Raw genomic sequence first — 21,388 nt, forward strand, 5'->3', positions numbered from 1 at the left:
CACTCTGTTCCCATTAAGCTGCAGTATCTCAGACCGTCAGACGATCTCATCTCACCAGTTGACCACTTTACACCTTTTAAAAACATTAGGTACATTGAATTAATACAAGAAAAAGATCAAAGAAATAACTAGTTGGGTATAATACCATGTTTTAAATAAAAAACACTGAAATTTTAGCTTTATTTACGTTTCTATAAGATATATTCTTCTTTATAAAATGTAATAATATGATAATAGATCTTAAATCATACGGCCTGTCTGTACCTGTACTGACATAACTCTACATCCACAAAATTCTTTTTACTATACAAAGATTTATTTTTGATATAAGCACAAGAAGAATAATTAACGTAAGCAAATATAAAATAATAAAAGAAAAGCACGAAAAAGCAAGCTAGTTGTGTAAAATAGAAGTCTTTTAATTTGTTTCAGCAATTTTTTCTTTAAAAAGTTGAAATGGTACAGTTGATTCATACAGCAGGTGTAATGACATTAATTTCAATAACGATACAACACTCAGTTGTTAATTTTAAAATATATTACATTATATTTAAACAAAGAAAAAATCAAAGAAAAGTACGAAAAAGCAAGCTAGTTGTGTAAAATACAAGTTTTTTAATCTGTTCCATTGAAATTTCCACTCTATTGACTACAGATAAAGCAATCTTTTCTTTAAAAAGTTAAAATGATACAGGTCTTAAATCATACAGCCGGTGTATGGGAAGTTGTAGCCCACTTTCTTCGGATGTTCAGTCTTGGTACATCATTCTCGAGCTTTGGTCTCGTTTGAGAAACAAAAAAAAATAAAAAAAAGTAGAAAAGAAAACGCGCGCGTGAAGTGACATTTGGTATTAGTGTTAATTTATTTTATTTTCCATTTATTATTTTCATTTTATTTTATTTTAGTTTGTTGTGTTGTGTTTTTTAAGTGGATTTTATTGTGTTTTTTTGTAAATAAAATGGTAAGTTTTTTTTTTATTTTACCTCTTTTATAAAATTTTGGTGAGCTTTTTGAAATTATATTTTTTTGTTTTATTAACTTTTAAGGTAGCAAAGAAATTTACGGCTCTTTTTAATATTGTTAGAATTATTTTCTTCGTTTTTTATAAAGAAAACTTATACAATATAAAAATATTTTAACTTATTACGAAAATACGTTTACATTTCATATAAATAATAATGAATAACTAAGTAGCCCTCATAATCAATATCCTATCGCCTATAATAAGAGAAAGAAAATAAATTTTAATTTTTTGAAATTAAAATTTTCTTATGAAGATGTTTGAAAATAGATGATTTTAACTATTTCACAAATTGGAGTATAAAAATCATTCGAAATACAATTTTACCAGTTTTTCGGTGTATCCCGCATGTAAACAGGGTACACAAACCCACAGTCGAACGGACAAACATTTTAAAAACTGTTGTTCGAGTTCGTGTTGTGAGCCTCAAGGAGAGATTTTGTCATATATCTTCCATGTATAGACGTCGACCAGTTATAATTTTATTATATGTGAAGATTTCCATTATATAAAAAATGTGTGAACATATTGTACCTATCACGCATAAAGCAGGGTAGGCAGAGGGAACCTAATATTAAGACACTCCATTACCCTATCTCGAAACATTACGGGTTGGCTAACGGGACTGGTCTACCTCGAACGAGGAAACTTGAACAGTTCTCCTGTGTGGGATGGAACCCACAACCGTCGCACAGAGACGGATACAGACGCCACCACTACGTGTCTACAGACATCTTCATATACATATATGTATGTATGTATGTATATATATTTGTATAATTAATGTGTGAACGTACTTATTAAGAGAAAGTCTTTAGTTTAAATGAAAGTTTTTAAAAGCTTCAAGCTATGATATTTACTGTACTCGTGCAGTCGTCGAGGCGCAGTGACAGCGTCTGACTGGTAACGCGACGGCTGTCAGTTCCATCCCGATTGTGGCATGTATCCCGCATATAGCAGAGTAGGCAGAGGGAACCCAGTATTAAGTTTTTGGGACATTTGGGAACGGAGTGTCTCCTTGCTATATGCGGGAGACTTAACTGTGTGATTAATTAACCTGTCTATTTAACCTGTCTATTTAACACTTATTCGTTCATATACGAGTTTCTCGAAAAAGTAATTGTAGCGACTATTTGTAAGCCTTCATTTGAATTCTACTGGGACTTGCTATACAAGTGTTCGGCTTCGCCCGCACGGCCAAACGGAAACAATTCCGACACACTCTAAGTGCGGGAGGATGACTGACCGCAGGAGGTATAGTGTGACAGATGTAAGACGTCGTAGAATCTGGAAACCTAGTGTTAAGACATTCCGTTCCCATTAAGACCAAAGTGTCTTGTGTTCCCCATTTTTCGGTGAATTCTGAGGAAATAAAAATATTAAATATTTAAGTAATTTCCTTGAATGGGAATCGAACCCACAACCTATCGCGATTACAGTCCCTGTCTACGCTTGTGGCACTGAGCCACGTCTGGCCTCACATAATATATACAGGGTGGAATTGTCAGCACCACTTTAAATGAAACCACAGTTTTAACTACTCTATAAAAGCCTAATATAATTCGGATAAAAAATAATTCCCAAAAATGAAAAAGTTATTTTTTCAAACAAAATAAATAATAAAAATATCGTTTTAAAATAAAACGCCATTTGTAAAGTATAACATTGGCACGCACACACTTACCTGTCAAATCGGAAACGTCGCATACGTATGTGTGCGTCACACGAAATACAGGTATGGATAAAAAAAATACAGGTATGGATAAAAATCGTGAAATGAAAAAAAAATCCTACGTCCAAACTGTTGAGGTACCTTGATTAATTTCTTAGGTATGGGTTTTAAAATATATTACCCTATATGCAGTTTCAATTAAAGAAGCGCTGCCTCTTCCACCCTGTATATTTCAATAAAATTTTGTTTATTTCTTAAGTAGGTTTTGAATCAATTCTCATAAAATACATGAACTCAACTATAAACAGCACTTAATAACGATAACTTAGTGACAAAACATTTTGTTATCCATTTCCTGTTTCAAGTAAGAGCTACGAGTATGTTGTTTGCTAACCGGAAGTTGTATCGCCATTTTCCTTTACATATCCATTAAGTAAACACATGTGACTAACTTCACAATCGACGATTGTGGGTTCAATCGCTAATTCTGCTTTGTGCCCAAAGTTGTGAAGTGTGCAAAAAGTGAGGAACTGAATGTCTAAGCACTAGGTTCTTTCTGCATGCTGTGGTTATTCAAGAATCCCATGGCTCCCGTAGCCCCGACCTGTCTGTCTCGAGTCTGGACGGCCTCGACCCGACTCCAGTTTCCACAGTGTACGGTTCAGTTTCAGTATTCTAAAACACTTTTGAAATTAACATTTCACACGCCAATAAATATTTTAATATATTCAAGAGCAGAGTGAAAGTGAAGCGGGCAGTAGCTGTATATATTGTTTTGTCAATTTCTTAGAGAATGTGAGAAACTAAATTGTTTATAAAAATTTATGCTTAGGCGAGTTTTGGCTAGGTCAAGTGAGAGTCGGTCTTGTCTACCGGGGGTTCTGTATCATTTCCATGATTGGAGGAAAAAAGGAACGGGTCAGTTAAGTACAATTTCAATTTAGTCCTAATTATTGTTTTATTATGTGATGCCAAGATAAATGACCAGTTTCTGGAATTCTGTTAACGTTTTACTATAAGTTCACACTTGTTTTGGTTTCGCGGCAAATTTCACACAAAATTCAGCAAAAACGATCCAGAATCGTTCGTATCTCTTGATTGTGTTGATAGACAATTTTCTTTTGTCTGTGGTCCAGAGACTGCAGACCACCAGGATATTTGTTACCGACGTGAGATTGATATTTCCATGCGATCTTAAGAAAAATGCCCTTGACCACAAAGAGTACCGTTTTTCTTGAGGTTTTTCTTTTCAGGTATAGACTTCTAAAAGCAGCCTACCTATAGGTCAGATAAAGGGTGAAACAAAAAAAATGTTGGTAAAAAATACCACGCACGAGGCTGCGATCCTTATGGTGACACTGTGCAAAAGCACAAAGGAAAAAACTAGGAATTCTTTATGATCCATTATCAAGTGTGTGCGAAAATAGTTCTTATCAGTATTTAAAATTATAGCGGCGTTTAGTTCCGCAACTGACAATGCAACGACTCTAAAATAGTGCAGAACGGAATGCCTTTACTCCCTTTAGGTTTCTTTTTAACACCAAAAAAATATGGAGGACTAGATTTTCGTTCAACCCTCATACATCCTGCTTACGTCAAACAATATGTTACCTTTAACAATATTGAAGCTGTGACCTCCTTTCTTATACACCATATACAATGGACTAAATTAAACTAATTGTGAGACAAGAGATTAAATATTATGAAGTCTGTTTGTGCAAGTTACTTTGTTCGATTGTCTCTGGGAGTCTGGGGTTAACAAATATATTTAATCTAGTAATGTTTCCTCGTTCCAGAGGATGATGCGCGGTGTTACGTTCCGCCATTCAACGAGAAATTTCTCAAAAATTCACTAAAATTCTCAAAAGTAGAGAAAGGAGCGCTGATTTACTCTACCTACAGATAGAAAAGTGCCATAGAAGCTCACCAATCTAAGCGGCTTTTTGGATTCCAACCTGTATCCTTCAATAAGTTGTTTGATTTTCACGATTATTACACATTTTAAATGAAACGACGTTTCGAACACTCTGCAGTAGTCGGTAGTCACACGTGGTGGTAGACTGAGGTGGCAATCTTCTGTCAGTTGACACTATTATTATATCAAAATGCTAATGATGCGCACTGTAGGAATCCAGGGCGGATTCCTGCAGAATGAGCTGATAGTATCTTGCCCTCTGGTTTGGTGGGTTTGACACTTCAATGACGATATGGAGGCTATCAAACCTTATCCTTATCCTTATCCTTCAACCAATAACAACATGTTATTAGTTAAAGAACATATAAGCATAACGCTTTAGCGAGATCTTTAATAAAAAAAAACATTTCACTTTCGCTAGTATAATAAGTGCGGTTGTACCGGCGGCGCAACACCGTGTCTAATGCACTATTACATATGTAGGAATATGTATGAAATGTGCGAAAAATTGTATGAGAAAGGATTTTTTTAGGAAAGTATATTCGCCCGTAACTTTTTGTATGGATTTCAAGACATTAAATGGATATTCCACTTATACCTCTTAGCGCTCCCCTTAACTCCCTAACTTACATCAAACATGACTAATTTCAAGTTTCTGGCAATTGAAGTTGCCAGTAGCTAGAGGCGAGTCGTGGCGCAGGGAAACAGGCATGTGACTAAAATCGCGACAGGTTGTGAGTTCGAAACCACTCCACAACCAGGCAGTCTTAGGCAGTGTACAGTAACAAATAGTTCCCTCAAATAGCTCCACTAATATCTGTCCGATGTTTGTTTATGGGCATACGGGTACGCGACCCCGGATCCTCGAGCCGCCACTCTTACATCCTCATCCAGTCCGTAAGAATGGTGTCCTAACCCCCCCCCCCCCTTCCCCTCCTCCTTTCCTTAGCTCCCTCCTTTTACCTATCCTACCCCTTCTATTTTCCTCTCCCCCCGGTTTTTCCCCACAAAGGGGTTTTGGTGGTCAGACGGCAGTCGCTCCATGTAAAAAACCGCCATCCGCCGACATAATGGAGAGTCACAGAAAGAAACTGGGTACGGCTAGGGCGTCGCCGCTAAACAACGCGCAGGCACATCGCCCTACACCTGCGACAAGTGGGCAAGGGCTACCGTGTCAAGTACGGGCACGGTTAAAGACGCGAGTACCCAGACAGAAACTCCGCTTTGCAACGTGGAATATTGGTTCTCTAACCGGACGATGCAGGGAACTCGCAGATGTACTCATGAGACGTCGGGTCCAGTGTGCTTTCCTCCAGGAAACTCGCTGGAAGGGCAATAAGTCCCGTAACATCGGACAGGGTTACCGGCTTATATACACTGGGTCACCTTCGGGTAGAAACGGTGTAGCGGTAGTGCTTTCTGAAGAGCTTCAGAATGGGCTCCTTGAAGTTGACCGTCGCTCCGACCGCTTGATGCGAGTGAGGGTACTGATTGAGGGCGTCATCACAAACTTAATCAGTGCCTATGCTCCCCAGGCGGGATGTAGCGCGGCCGAAAAGGAGACATTCTGGGAGCAGTATGAAGGGGTGCTACTTGCTGTGCCGTCTACTGAATTGGTCTTAGTTGGGGGGGACTTGAACGGGCACGTCGGTAGGGCTGCTGAGCCGTATGAACGTGTTCACGGGGGTTTTGGGCACGGTCTTCGCAATGCAGAGGGAGAAAACATTCTGAGAACCTGTATTGCGTCTGATCTGGCCGTCGTGAATACGTTCTTCCAAAAGAATTCTCAGCACCTTATCACGTATAAGTGCGGGTCCCACTCAACTCAAATAGACTACTTATTGACCAGACGGTGTCATATGGGCAGGGTAACTAACTGTAAGGTCATTCCAGGCGAAAGCCTAACGGCCCAACATCGTCTTCTTGTCATGGACTTTAACGTCACTCTGAAGAAGAAAGTAGCCGAGAAACGTAGGCCTCGGATCAAGTGGTGGTTGCTGAATGGACCGATGCAGACCGACTTCCTGGCAGAGGTGAAAAGTCATAATCTTTCGACTGACACCGAGACTGCTCAGGATGCTTGGGATCGGGCTCAGTCGGCAATCATTGCGGCAGGCAGGCGAGTTCTTGGCGTTTCTAGGGGAGGACGTGTCATCGACAGGGAGACATGGTGGTGGAATGACGAGGTCCAGGAGGTGACTCGTGAAAAGAAGGCTGCCTTTAAGAAGTGGCAGGAATCCAACTCTCCTGAAGACAGACTGGAGTACACAGTAGCTAAACGTGCCAGTAAAAGAGCTGTAGCCAGAGCCCGCAGTGAGAGTTTGTCACCATTGTATGATAAACTTGAAACTGTGGAGGGGCAGAAGCTCATTTACAAACTGGCACGTTCCCGGGATAAAGTGACGCAAGATATTGCAAAATGTCTTTGCGTCAGAGATTCCCAGGGTACGCTGCTCTGTAATCATGACTCTGTGAAGGAGAGGTGGAGAAGCTACTTCCAGGAGTTGCTAAATACTCAGCACCCATGCAGTCTTCATCACGACCCACCGCCTAACCTCGGACTTATTGCCCCAATAACCCTTGACGAAACACGTAATTGCCTTCGACGCATGAAGAACGGAAAAGCGGTGGGACCTGACGACATTCCGATCGAAGCGTGGAAATCATTGGGCTCTCTTGGTGTGCTCATGCTTACTGACCTTTTTAACCATATCTTGAACACTGGTAAGATGCCGCATCAGTGGCGGCTTAGCTTTATTACCCCTATTTACAAGGGAAGGGGCAGTGTTCAAGATTGTGGTAGTTATAGGGGCATTAAGCTTATGAGTCATACCATGAAGCTCTTCGAGCGCATGATCGACCTCAGGCTCCGCCGAGAGTGTACTGTCTCTGAGTCTCAATATGGATTTCAGCCAGGATCGGGCACCATGGACGCCATTTTCGCCCTCAGAACTTTGATGGAGGCATACAGGGAAAAAAGGAGAGCTCTGCACGTGGCCTTTTTAGATCTGCAGAAGGCCTTTGACTGTGTGCCTCGTCAGTGTATCTGGTGGGCGTTGCGATCCAAAGGGATCCCTGAGGCCTATATTGAGATTATCAGAGGCATGTACCACGATTCCGCTTCTATGGTTAGGACTGCTGTTGGCGACACTAGACCCTTCCCGATTACAGTGGGGGTTCACCAGGGCTCGGCTCTTAGTCCGTTCTTATTCAATGTAGTGCTGGATACTGTATCGGCTCACATCCAGGACCAGCCTCCATGGCTGATGATGTATGCCGACGACATAGCACTCATTGCCGAGAACCGACTGACGCTGGAGCGTAAAGTGAACCTCTGGAAGGGTACGCTTGAGAACGGCGGTCTTAAACTAAATGTGTCGAAGACAGAGTACATGGTCTGCGGGAGCCGGGACTCGAGCACCATCCTTATAGGTCCTGAGCCAGCCGTTAAGTCGGAGAAGTTCAGGTACCTTGGATCCGTTATGCACGAGTCTGGAGGCATCGACCACGATGTCCATGGCCGGATAAGCGCTGCCTGGGCCAAATGGCGGGAGGTCACTGGTGTGGTCTGCGACCGCAGAATACCGCCCAAGCTCAAGGGGCTGATATACAAGAGCATCGTCCGACCGGTTCTATTATACGGCAGCGAATGTTGGCCAGCACTATCTCGGCACACTCTGGAGCTTCACGTCACGGAAATGAAGATGCTGAGGTGGATGTGCGGCGTAACGCGGTCTGACCGCATACGCAACACATTCATTCGAGGTAGTCTTGGGGTCCGTGACGTAGCGGATAAGCTCCAAGAGCGTCGCTTGAGATGGTTTGGCCACGTTGCGCGCCGGCCTAAGAACTATGTCGGACGCAAGTGCCTTGCTATACTAGTTCCTGGGGCGCGACCTCCCGGACGCCCAAGGAAGCGCTGGTTGGATGTCGTGATGCAGGACATGAGAGCCAATGGTCTAACCACCGAGGACGCAAAAGATCGTGCAAAGTGGAGTAGGTTAAGCAGGAAGGCAGACCCTGGTAATAGCCGGGATTAATGCCAGGAAGAAGAAGAAGAGTAACAAATAGTTCCTGGACTAACGCGTTCAAATAAACAAACTACAGTTTTCATTGTAGTCCAATTTTCTGAATTGCACTCCGAATATTATAAAGTATTTGAATTTTCAAATACTTTACTACTTACTTTAGTATTTGAATTTTCAAATACTTTACTACATAAATTACTACCTAAATATGTAAAATATAAACGGATAAAAAATAATTGGTAGTGAGTTCGATTTCCCCTTCAGGGGAATAAATTATGATCACTCTCTCGCTCTGCTGCTCATATACGAGTATAACACACGGCACGGCTGTGAGTTAAGCCACTCGACATACGTATTGATATATGTCGCTATATGTCTTCCTAGATGCACGACCCATCCAATACATAAAGTGTGAGTGTTTCAACACCAGTTTCCCTCCTACTACTCTGCTGTATTCGGAACAGCGTAAAGTCCAATTAATATTTACTACAATATTTTATATAATTGAGTGAACAATAGCTATCTTGTGGCTTATTAGATGCGCTCTGGTGCTTCTAATAGAAAAATAAAATATTATATAAGTATAATAATTAGTCATTAGTAGGTATAATCTAAACGCCTAATGGTAGGCAGCGAGAACCCAGTGTTAGGACATTACGTTGTAGGAGTGGCAGAATTCAACCTCGCATTTTGTCTTACTGAGAGCGAGAGATGAAGAGAACTGAACCCACAGCCATCGCGTCTACAAAAGTTCCATCTACATTAGTCCATATTAATATTATTAAGAGGAAGAGTTTATTTGGTTGATCGCGCTTATCTTAGGACCTACAGGTTAAAAATAAAATGTTTATGTACTGGACGGCTCATGCATCTAGGAAGGTGTCTGTCTGCGGTCAGAGTGACTGTGTCACGTGTCATGACACAACGAGTAGTTATTCCCACTTGACCACGCGGACGAAGCCGCAAGTATGAGCTAGTCTTATATAATTAAAACATTACACAATATAAATAATAAAAGTTTTTTAATTGATTTGTAAAAGACAGTTTGGAATTTTTGAAAGGTTCTCTCACGTTGCGTAACGACGTGCTAGCGTCACGGTCTTATGAGGCAGTGGAGTGGAGCTCAATTTCGAATGTATTTATATAGATATATAGCTTTCTTGTTTATTGCTTGAGATTTAAGCCACAATCATGTTCTGGCTGAGTGGTGGTGGTGGTGGTAGTGGTGGTGGCGACTCAGCGAGTTTTCTTACTCAACAACATATGTTCAGATGTTTAAAGATTACCAGCACTTTCCTACTTGTTTTTTAGTTATTTTTATAGATTGATTACTTATTGCAAATTTTTTGTCGGGGGTTTCTTATTTGTAAATTATTATCTTGATTTCACACTTGTATAGCGTAATGTAGGACGTCCTCCAGCTAGATGGGGTGACGATATTCGTAAAGTGGCGGGCAGCGGCTGGATGCGAAGAGCTGAAGATCGAGCTCAGTGGCGTGCCATTGGAGAGGCCTATGTCCAGCAGTGGACGAGGACAGGCTGATGATGATGATGATGATGATGATGATAGCTTCACACCGGCGATGAGTGAGTGGCGGAACCCACTACCGCCGCGGTCACGGTCACTCAATTTTCAAATCGCATTAGAAACTAAAGTTTAGTATTCTAAAACGAATGCTACACGACACGAGGGCGACGCCCCGAGATCTGTTCAGATGACCTCGGCAAAGAGTTTACAAGTGACAGATGTTCGATGTATGTATGTTGGCAGTCCCAGTGGGGTCAACGGTGAGTCTAGGTTCATCTACCTTTTTAGGGAATATTTAAAATTATTTGAAGAACGTTTAGGGTTCTGAATTTTAATAGAAAAGAACGGTGCCTTTATAGACATCAAAAATCCTTATAGGTCCACTCCGTTGTATGTCTGTCTGTCTGTCCATCTGTCAAAACCTTTTTTTTGTATTAAAACAAAAATACCTTTCTCATAAAAAAAGTATGTAAATGTAGAGCTTCATGCTTTACCTCTTTCATTTCATCTATTGATATATTATACTACTATAATTATATTATTTTTTTTACTTTTATTTAAGGCATTTGTTTCTTATATATCGAAAATTATTCGTTCACCTAAATGGGCTCTCATCCACTGCCATTATGTTTACAGTTAAATACACAATTGTAGAACAAACAATATCTGTATTTATGTAAGGAGAGCTTCACGCTGTAACCCGCATATAGCAGGGTGGGCAAAGGGAACATTGTGGTAAAACACTGAATTCCCCGCACCGCACCACGCACCGCACCCCGCACCGCACCGCGCACCGCCCCGCGCACCGCCCGTGTATGCGATGGCGGAACTGAACGCATCGTTTTAGTTTTTTATTGAATATATTTAGCATTTTATACCAGGAAATGAACAATATTATTTTCAATGAATCTTACATTATACGATATTACCAGGATTTATTTGAATTTTAACAAAAATTTCACTTTTATAACATCAATAGAGATGTCTATTTTATAATGAATCTATGACTAGACAGATTTCCTTTCCTCTTTAGAGAAAGCAATGGTCACGTCTACATTACTATGTTTCTTTATTACTATGTTTCTATAAATTGATCATTTACAAGGTTTAGCGCCGCCGTATCACAGTGGGATATAAATTATTTCCATTTCAGTCCAATTTTAAGATTTCGTGTTCAAAAGAAAAAAATCCGTTAAGAACGACTCGATTTCGCCTAACGAGGGTTCCGTAAAAAAAAAACGGAACCTTTATAGAATCACTTTCTGTTTCGTTTCTATGCCTGTCAAATTAATACCAGATCTACGGTCACCTGGAGCATAAATAAATTCAACTTCTAAATTCACTTATTTTGTTTTGCTATATAAGAACGAAAATAACCAATTAATCAGGAAGTAAAATACATTTATTAATTAATTAATTTTAAAATTAAAATTAAATTAATGGTACAATAACTTAAAAATTAAATAAATTAATCAGCTAGTTTAAAATTCAAATAAAATTAATCAAATATAAGAACAAATAAACAAAAGGATACTAAAAACCCTAAAAAAAATATATTTTTTAAATAAATTAATTACTTAAAATCATTATAAATAAATTTTATTTTAATTACGATTTATAGTAATAAAAAAATGACTATAAATCCGACGGTTGTGGGTTCGTTTTCTATTCGAGGTAATAGGCTCTTTTTGCTTACCATGCCATACGCAACCTGTGATCTGTGTTTACTTATATATCATTTCGTGGGCATAACAAGAGGGAACTTGGGAACCTAGTATGGAAATATATAATAATAAGTTGATACATTTCATTGGTCACACCACACACACCACTTTCACTATTGGAATGTCGTCATACACCTGTTAGAATTATATGTTTTTACTAATAATATGCTTGGCTTTCAAATCGCTAGTCGGTCTGCTTAGTGGAAAGTTGTGAAAGGTAACAGATTCATCTTCCCGTATGTAACAGAGACAGTGTGTTGTACGGCGGAGTTTAACCGTCGCGTCGTGGCGCAGTAGCAGCGTGTAAGCGGGATTCCGACGAACAATTAAATTCAAAGTCAAAATATCTTTATTCCATAAAAATGCTTAACATTCACTTGGACATCTCATAAAAATAAAATAAAAAATGCAAAATAAAATAACCAAAAAAAAAGTGCAACTTTGACTTGAAAAAAGCCCGTTCAAATGGTTGAGCTCATGGCCACTCTTTTTAATTGCCAACATTTGTTACAAATTACAATTAACAATTTTAACTTAGAAATAGAGCAACTCATTTCCAAACATCTGTATCGCGAACATAATCTTTAACAGAGTAATATGCTTTTTGGCAGAGCCTGTGCTTTACCACTTTTTCACGTCACACGAAATACAGTCCAAGTGAGGTATCAGATGAAAGGGCTCTGGCTTAACTAAGCTTGAACTTCAGAAAAAACTTGAGACCTCCAATTTTTGGACGGACGCAGCGGGAACCTATTATTTAAATACTACTCCTTACGCACCGCCTACTTTTAGAGATATGGCGTGTTTGGTGGCACGCAATGTCTTAGCCTTAACTTTCTTAATATTACATTTTTTTAATTAAAAACAGCTCTGTTTTTAGTGAGGCATAGCGATATTCATATACACATAAAATATATGCCCCGAAATCGAACCCGTTAAACAACTTTCTACTTTTAAAAAACAACATTTTCACTTTTTAATACGTAACGTTCAATAATATTATTTTTGATGACGACACTCTTGTTTTCATACTTACCTCTGTATGCGGCTTCGGCCGGTCAGTGCGAGTATGTAATGTAAGAGTTGTGAACTTTGTCCTTTCTGGAGGAAGCGGCGTTGAGTTCCACCACTGAACACACAGTGCCTCCAGATGTCTCGGATTTGGACGAAAAGAGCAGTGTGTGTCTAGGTTTTTTCAATTTTCCTTGCTATTATACATCGTGAATCTGAAAAATAAATTAAAAAGGATTGAATCGGGATTAACTGCCGCTACTAAGTTAAATTAAAGTTTCGTTGGCCTGTTGGCTACGCATGGCGATGACTTCCACCCCTCCAGCTATCTGAAGTCTGCAGGATAGGTAGAGGGAACTTACTTCATTCTCCAATTACTGTTACATCATAGGTACTGATGTGGATCAATTATTGTATATATGCAATCGATCTACTGGTTCAAAATGAAGATTCATTTTTATATTAAACTAGTGGGCCCGGACGCGGCTACGCCCGCGAAAATATAAGCCTAAATAATTTAAAAAAATAAGTTAAAAAATAATAATAAGTGGAGATTTATTATTAGAAAAAATATTTGAGTAACCGAAATGAACAAACAAAAGAAGTAAAAGTAACTAAAGGAAATTCTTAATATTAGAAAAAAAAACCTAAAGTTTGCTGTGCGCGCGTACTAAACATTTTTCTATATTAAATAATTATTATTTTTTGCGAACAATATTAAATAAAATCTCAAATGATTAAAATTACGATATTTTAAGTGTATAACATCGGTATAGATAACCGAACTGAGCTAAATTAATTATAAGCAGCAAATAATTACATAAAAATAATAGTAATTCGAAAATCTATAAAAATTTACAAAATCATCAAAGTCATCTGCCCGTTCGCGTCGGGTCATACTATACCACTCGTAGGCTAGGTCATTTGGAATCAGTGACATCTCCTTAATTATTTATTAGGATGTTATACAGTAAACTATAATTTCCATCTAGATGAAATGCTAAAAGTGACTATTATATTTATTTTCATAAGGATGAATATCAAATTATAGAAATCATCTAATTTTTGTTAATATATACAAATCTATATCGGCGTACGCCATGTATGCATTAAGCAAACTCACTTTGGGTGATGTTTTCTTAAAACAACAAACTTTGCAAGCCGTTGCTTAGCAACGCGTTGCGACGATTGTTATTAACATGGCGGAATAAATTGCTTGTCAAATTAATTATTTTAATATATTGATATATATCGAAAATATTACAAATATGAGAAAAAAAAAGTATCCTATGTTCATCCCGGGACCCTCAAGTATCTCTATATGAGTATTTTATCACAATTAAATTAGCGGTTTGGCCCTGATTGCGTAAAAGACAGACAGACAGACAGACAGAGTTACTTTCGAATTTATAATATAGGTATGGATTGTCAATTTATCGACAAGGAAAGCGCTTTCGTTGTAACTATTCTTAGATGAATGTAGGGAGAATACACATGTCTCACAATATCATATTTATGTTTTATATTATCAATAATTTTTTTTTTTATTTTTCAGATACAAAGATGGCGAAAGGTGAGTTATTTAAATACAGTCTTACATTCTTTCGATTCCTCGAACGAGAATATAAATATAAATGGGTAAAATTATTCCCCCGAGTGAGAAGCGAACCTATATTCATCGACTCATGTGCTCAACTGTAGTTGGGAGACAGTGTAAAATACATTTCTTTACAATTTCAAAGAAGAACGTGTCATCGAACCCACGACCCAGAGATGGCAGGTCACATGTAATTGACGTCTCGTTCTCACGGTTATTAGTTCAGGGCGTGCGAGTGAAAGTAACCATTCAGTAGTATCTGAATGTATGAAGGTCCATAGCGGCTTTGTAAATACGGCGGTTGTCGGTTCTGGTTCTGGTTGTTACCAAAACTAACGACGCGCCTAAGCTTCGTTACTTCGTATTACTTTCGTGTTATAACAATATTATCATTTTAAAGACAACATCCCCACATCATTGGAAACTAAAGTTGTTCTATCTTTACGCTGTATCCCGCACATATCAGGATACGCGGAGGGAACCTGGGAACCTAGTGTTAAGACACTTCATTCCCACTTTCCGCTGAATATATGAGGCATTGCGTGTTAAATGGTGGAACTCAACGCCGCGTTTTGTTTCAATTGTCACACGCTTGAGTCACGGGGTCGAGATGGCGACTATATCGACTGTTATAGGTCATTCTCACACGCTCAGTGTCAATCTCACGGACCTTTGTGTGAAACATTCTCATACTTTTTTATTTAATCGGAAGTTGCTGGTTTAGTTTACTTACAATTTGTAATCTATACTTCTATTTGAATTCAGTTTGTTTGGTTGTGCGCGCTAATCTCAGGAATGTCAGTGTGTATATCAGCAACGTTTGATAAACTATTATAGGCGGAGAGCGAAAGAAGAAATGAAAATATTAATAAATAATAATTATTTTCCCAAGATGTATATAATTTTTTTATTATTGTTCTTACAATTTAAATTATGGCCCTACTATGCTACTACCATAATAATTGTCGAGGCAAGTTGGCAGTGTTGCCAGTGTCAATCATATTTATAGAGATATATTATTGAAATAAATACGAGACTTTCATATTAATTTTTCGTTTTTTTCTTCCAGTTAATGCTGGTGCTGCTCATTGTAGCAGTTTCTGCTGAGGAAAGTCCACCAGGTCTCGTCAGTAAGGACACAGAACAGGACCTAGTGGCCGAAGCGACACAATCAGGTAAGAGTTGAGGTACTGACTTTAAAGATACTATCCAAGAATTTAAGTAAAAGGTATATTTAGTTGTTTTAAAAACTAAAAACAATTAAGTAAGTAATGCACGTACAATTTTTTTTTTTTTTTTTATTTTATTTATTTATAACAAAGTACATTAAAATTAATTATTCTTCGCGGTCTTAAGCCCGATTTGGCTTGTGTGACCACTGCGCATTCCTAAGTACATTAAGTTACAGAAAACATAAAAACTGTACAAAGATACAAATATTTTTAACAAACACAAACATAAACAAAATTACTAACAAAACAAAAAATAAAAATGTGATTGTGAGGTAGGTTGGAAAAAGATGCGTATTTGTAACTACGCGTACGTTTTAAATGTCGAGCTACAGTGTGTTACTTTTATTATAAGAAAAAAATATATATTATAATTATGTACTACTAGCGGACGCGCGCAGCTTCGCTTGCGTATTTAGGGGTGAATTCTAATAACCCATGAAACATGTGTTCGATGAAATATTTTTAAGAATCTAAATTTCAAATTTTATAAAAATCGGTTGCGATTTAAAGATTTTTTCATACAAACTTTCAACCCCTTATTTGCATACAAACTTTCAACCCCTTATTTGCACCCGTAGGGGGTGAATTCTAGAAAACCATGAAACACATGTTCAATTAAGTATTTTTAAGAATCTAAATATCAAATTTTATAAAAATCGGTGGCGATTTAAGAATTTTTCCATACCAACTTTTAACAGCTTATTTGCACCCTTAGAGGGAGAATTCTAGAAAACGATGAAACACGTGTTCAATTAAATACTTTTAAAAATCTAAATTTTAAATTTTATAAAAATCTGTGCCGTGCATTGAACCCCTATTTTACCCCTTTAGAGTTAAAATTTTTCAAAACCCCTTCTTAGTGGATATCCAGATTACGAAAGTAAACATTTGTCCAAATTTCACGTTTCTACGCACAGCGGTTACGGATGTGCGTGCGTCTTACCTCAGTCAGTGAGGTCCTTTTATACTCGTATATATAGATAAGTGTATCTAACAAATCTCTTTTGCACCGGTTCATTACTTACTCAGTCTAAAATTCATCTGACAAGATAGTAGTTTAAAATTATTTTAGTTGGAGTTTTTAAAATTCTAGAAATTCTAACTCTACTATACTAACTAAAAGCCTAATATACAAAAGTGAACTTGTTATCTATTGCGATTCCTAAGTGTTCTATGGTCTGTGTCTCGCTCATTTGCGTATTCTTAATGAACAAAGATCCCACAGACTGTTCCATCACTAAAACATGAAGCTTCACATAAAATCTGAGGCAATGGAATTGTTGAAATATTTATTTTCTATGTTGCAGGAGCTCAAGCACAAAAACGAGACGCCGGTTTATCTAACTCATATGGAGAGCCTTTGCCGAGCGATGCGTACGGACCTCCACTTAGTATACCCACTGGTAGGCTAATGTTGATTTATAAGTGTTTACGCGAAAGGTTATGGGTTCGATTCCTACGTTTGGTAACGAGGTAAAGAACGTTACGTTCCACCATTCAACGTTGGGGACGGCACTCACTGCCATACATTTGACAATACACACGTTACTATAGCAACTACACGCGTCAAGTACTATACGCGTCAAGGGTCGTCTAGTAATTATGTTTTCAAGAAAAATGCTCATTAATAATGTTATTAAAATTATACAAAAAATAAGTAAAGAGCAATTGATTGTTATTTTTTTCTTAGAATATTTACAATGATTTATTTTCAGTTCCAGATTTTCCACAACCTGCACCGGTATATGGAGTGCCTGAAGCAGCAGTATTACTAGATACCCCTCCAGGGGCCTACGGACCCCCTTCTCCTGTAGCATTTCCAAACCAAAACTACGAAGGACCTCCCCCTCCGATCAGTAAGCTAAAACTAATCTACGGACCCCCAAAACTTCATATCTCGTCCAAACCGAAACCAATTTACGGTCCTCCGAAACCTGTTTATGGCCCGCCAAAGAAATCTTATGGCCCTCCCAAGCAATCACTTCCAAAGCCAACCTATGGTGTTCCATTCAAAGTTTCCAAAATTCCTCCAAAACCAATATACGGGGTCCCAAAACCAATTTATAGTGCCCCAAAACCTGTGTATGGACCACCCAAAGTCACCTACGGGCCACCACTTGTAAATGTTCAAAACTTAAAGGTGCCAGAAGTGCCTATTTCTTTCCCTCAAAACTTTGCTTCTATAGGTAATATTGGAACCAGCTTTGGTAGTATCAGTACTATAGGTTCCAATTTTGGTACCCTAGAAACCAGCGTTGGTACAAGCATTGGAACCAATTTAGATTTGGGCTTAAATCTACCAGCTCCTATATACGGAACTCCAATATCTAGTCTACCAGTTAATTTGAAACCTAATTTCCCTATCCCGTCTGATACTTACGGGCCTCCTGGACTGCCTTTAGGGCCTATTGGACCAAATGACCAGATTGTATTGCAAGACTTCAGCAATATCGGCCATTATGGGCCTCCTCAACCCGACCCGAACCCACGTCCACCTCACCCAGGTATTCCAGCACCACCGACCCCTCCTCATGTCTTATATGACGGTTGGAAACCAATTCCAGGAGTATCAAAACCTTTAATTGGTCAAAATGTTCATACAATCCAAACTATTCAAAATCTCGGCCACAGTATTGGTCATATTGAAACATTAGATGAATATGGACCTCCACCTCCTGTAGTCCAAGAAGTCAGCATAAACTTAGATGGACATTCTTTACCAAATGTTAATCAACACTCACAGTTTTCTGGAGCCCAAATTTCGTCTGGTTACTCTTCTGTTCACCAAGATGCATTGGCGAATATCGATCTTAATGCTATTGTAGGAGGCGATTCGAATAATATCGATCAATCTAAAACAGTATTCGAAGCTCATTATACTGAAAATAATATCCCTCAGGGCGAATTAGCATTCATAGGTGGTATTCCTGAAAAACCAATAGATTCCTACGGTGCCCCTCCTTTGGATTCCCTATCAAATGGTCCTTATCCACCATCAATTAGACAACAAGGAGCAAAAGGACTAATTCCACCCTCAGGATTATATGGGTTACCACCTACAAATCAATATGGCGTACCTAAAATTGTACCATCTAACTTACCGATTCCATACGGATCTGTTTCCGGTGGCGGCCATTCCATTCACACAGGAGGACATTCACCAAGGCATCCCATAAAATTCAGAGATTCCGTTCCAGAAGGTTTGATCCAACAAATTGGGAAAGTTTCACATCATAAGGATATTCACGGCTTAGATCATGTGAAACAAGGCCCAGCATATCTTCCTCCACCAATCAGAGAAGTTAAAGACATAAATCAATTTTCAGCTAATCACGGTTCTAATTTTAATAGTCTATCATTGTCTATTGAACCTACGAATCTCTACAGTTTACCTCATGCCGGACAACCTTTAAACTTCCAACAAAATCAAAACCAGCCCAGTAATTTATATGGCTCACCCATAGATTCTTATTCTGTTCCTCTCTTAACTGTTGGCGATCACACAGCTTCTGGTTCCAGCAGTAACGTAGTCGCTGCAACAATTGATGGAACAATTTTAGCTAACCTTAGTAATTTGGAAGCGGCCGCAATTTTGAAACATTGTCCCTATCATGAAGCTATATTGAAAGCTGCTAGATTAGGGGAAAAAATACCTTCAGAATTAGCTTCAAGTTACGTTGCCAGCTTAAGTTCTTTAGGATCTACTTTGCAAAAGAATCATCAAACTTTAATTTCACCACAAAATGATTTTTATACACCAGTATCTGGAAGTGAATCCGTATCATACAATACAAAGGATTTGTCGACAGCTTCCCATACATTAGTACAAACCATACTACCAAATCAAGTAGAAAATGAAAAATCTATAAAATACAGCGCACAAAAAGGCAAATCTTTAAATCCAAAAGATCTATATAAAACAAATTCTCTACAACTCGTATCCGATCAAATACATCAGACATCAGAAAAAATAAAAAATTTAAGCGAAGAGACGAAACAACTGCAGCAAAAAATTGTATCGACTAGCCAACAATTGAATAATAATGGCCAAAAATTCGTTCAAAATGATATACCAGTAAAAGGAAACAAGGCAACATATTCATTACAAATTCAATCAGCCAACGACGGGAAAGGAAAACCTTCGATACCTCACGAACAATTATTATCGGAAGGACTATTACAGAGTATATTACAAGCAATCGAGCAGCCTAACTCAAGCAAACATACAGATGACCCACTCACAAATACGAAAACGTATCAAACTCAAACGAAACAAAGTATTTCATATCATTCAAATAATCCTCAGCTCAAAGTTACCGAGGTCTTTCCATCAAACGTTCAAAATCCAAACAATGGCCAAATTTATCAATCAAACGTTCAAACCCGAATTAAGACAAATGAAAACCAAAACCTGGATTATCAATCGTTTGATGATTTAGACGGGTTGGTTCTTCCCGCTGGTTATGAACCTATTGACAGAACGAAATCCGATCAAGTAGTTCAAAGTTCAAACCAAGATATTAAACATATATTGAAAAAAGAAATAAATCATCAACACCATTTGCACAATTTGCATGGAGATTGTGACTTGAGAGCTGATAACTCTGTCACACACACCATAGTAGTACCCCCCCCTAACGTAGATAAAGTTAAACCTGTAGATGAAGTCGAAGATAACGACGTAGCCATTTACTTTGGTCAAAACGAAGAGAAAACTGAGACTGTCACAGAAATTTCAGTAGCAACCAGTATAAGTGAGGACGTTGATCGTAAAACACCAGAATTCGGTGAGAAAATTAAGAAAACGTGACCGTTCTAGTCTAAGAACCAGTGGGATGAACCGATTTTGATTATATTCGGAATGTTGAATAGTGATAATACAAATTAAATTAACTAATCGGTTTCAATAAATCCACTGGGGCCATTAGGGGCTTTCTCTAGTTTTAGTTCAACGCCATCTATCGAATTTAAAACTCGTCACAGTTAGATTGATCTATTTAAGAATATATCATTCATGACTGACGGACGAGTTTTAAACATTAATTCTTAAATTGTTATTAAATTATGTTAGTTGTATTTAAAAAGTGTTTAAAGGCATTTAAAAAGATTTCTTGATAACTTATATAAATTTCTTTCGAAAAAACCATTGTAAAAATCGTACAAAAATCAATGTACATATTCAAAACTCTTTTTTAAAAGTAATTTATCATTATTTTCATTATACAGTAAATCGCAGCTTTAGAATTATAGTGACCTAATAAAAAAAACCATGATTTTGAGAAAGAAAATAATGTTTATTTGACGTTTTCCAAAACTTGATATTTTTAAAAGGTATAATTCTTAAGGTGCGAAATATTGCAACGACCGTTAAAAAATGTTTTTTTTTTATTTAATATCATTTAGTGTGAGCCCTATTTATAGCTATAGTCTGTAACATAATTTATTCTACTTTAATATTTTTTCTATTTATTTTTAAATTGTATATTCGTTTTTGGGCATGTAAAAACGATTAATAAAATACTTATACAAATATTATAATTGTGTTTTCTTTACTTACCGTAATTAATATACATATCTCTGAATTAATATATGTATTGGCCTAAGTTTAAAGATATTCATATTTTTCGTTATAAAGTATTAATTTTATATTGTTGTAACA

The 21,388-nt window shown here is 37.8% G+C and overlaps 1 protein-coding gene across 1 annotated transcript; it reads left to right on the top strand.

Annotated features, from left to right (window-relative positions):
• Nucleotides 1-762: 762 nt before the first annotated feature.
• Nucleotides 763-21,267, top strand: LOC146538725 (uncharacterized). Its single transcript, XM_085187332.1, has 5 exons — nucleotides 763-962; nucleotides 14,456-14,473; nucleotides 15,567-15,672; nucleotides 17,037-17,132; nucleotides 17,445-21,267. Exons 1-5 carry the CDS (start codon nucleotides 960-962, stop codon nucleotides 20,537-20,539), a joined length of 3,318 nt encoding a protein of 1,105 aa, XP_085043458.1. The 5' UTR covers nucleotides 763-959; the 3' UTR covers nucleotides 20,540-21,267.
• Nucleotides 21,268-21,388: the final 121 nt, after the last annotated feature.

This window comes from Heliconius melpomene, chromosome 6 (assembly GCF_056956725.1).
Source record: "Heliconius melpomene rosina isolate 202511_hmr_F chromosome 6, ASM5695672v1, whole genome shotgun sequence".
In the NCBI taxonomy this organism is placed as follows: Eukaryota; Metazoa; Arthropoda; class Insecta; order Lepidoptera; family Nymphalidae; genus Heliconius; species Heliconius melpomene.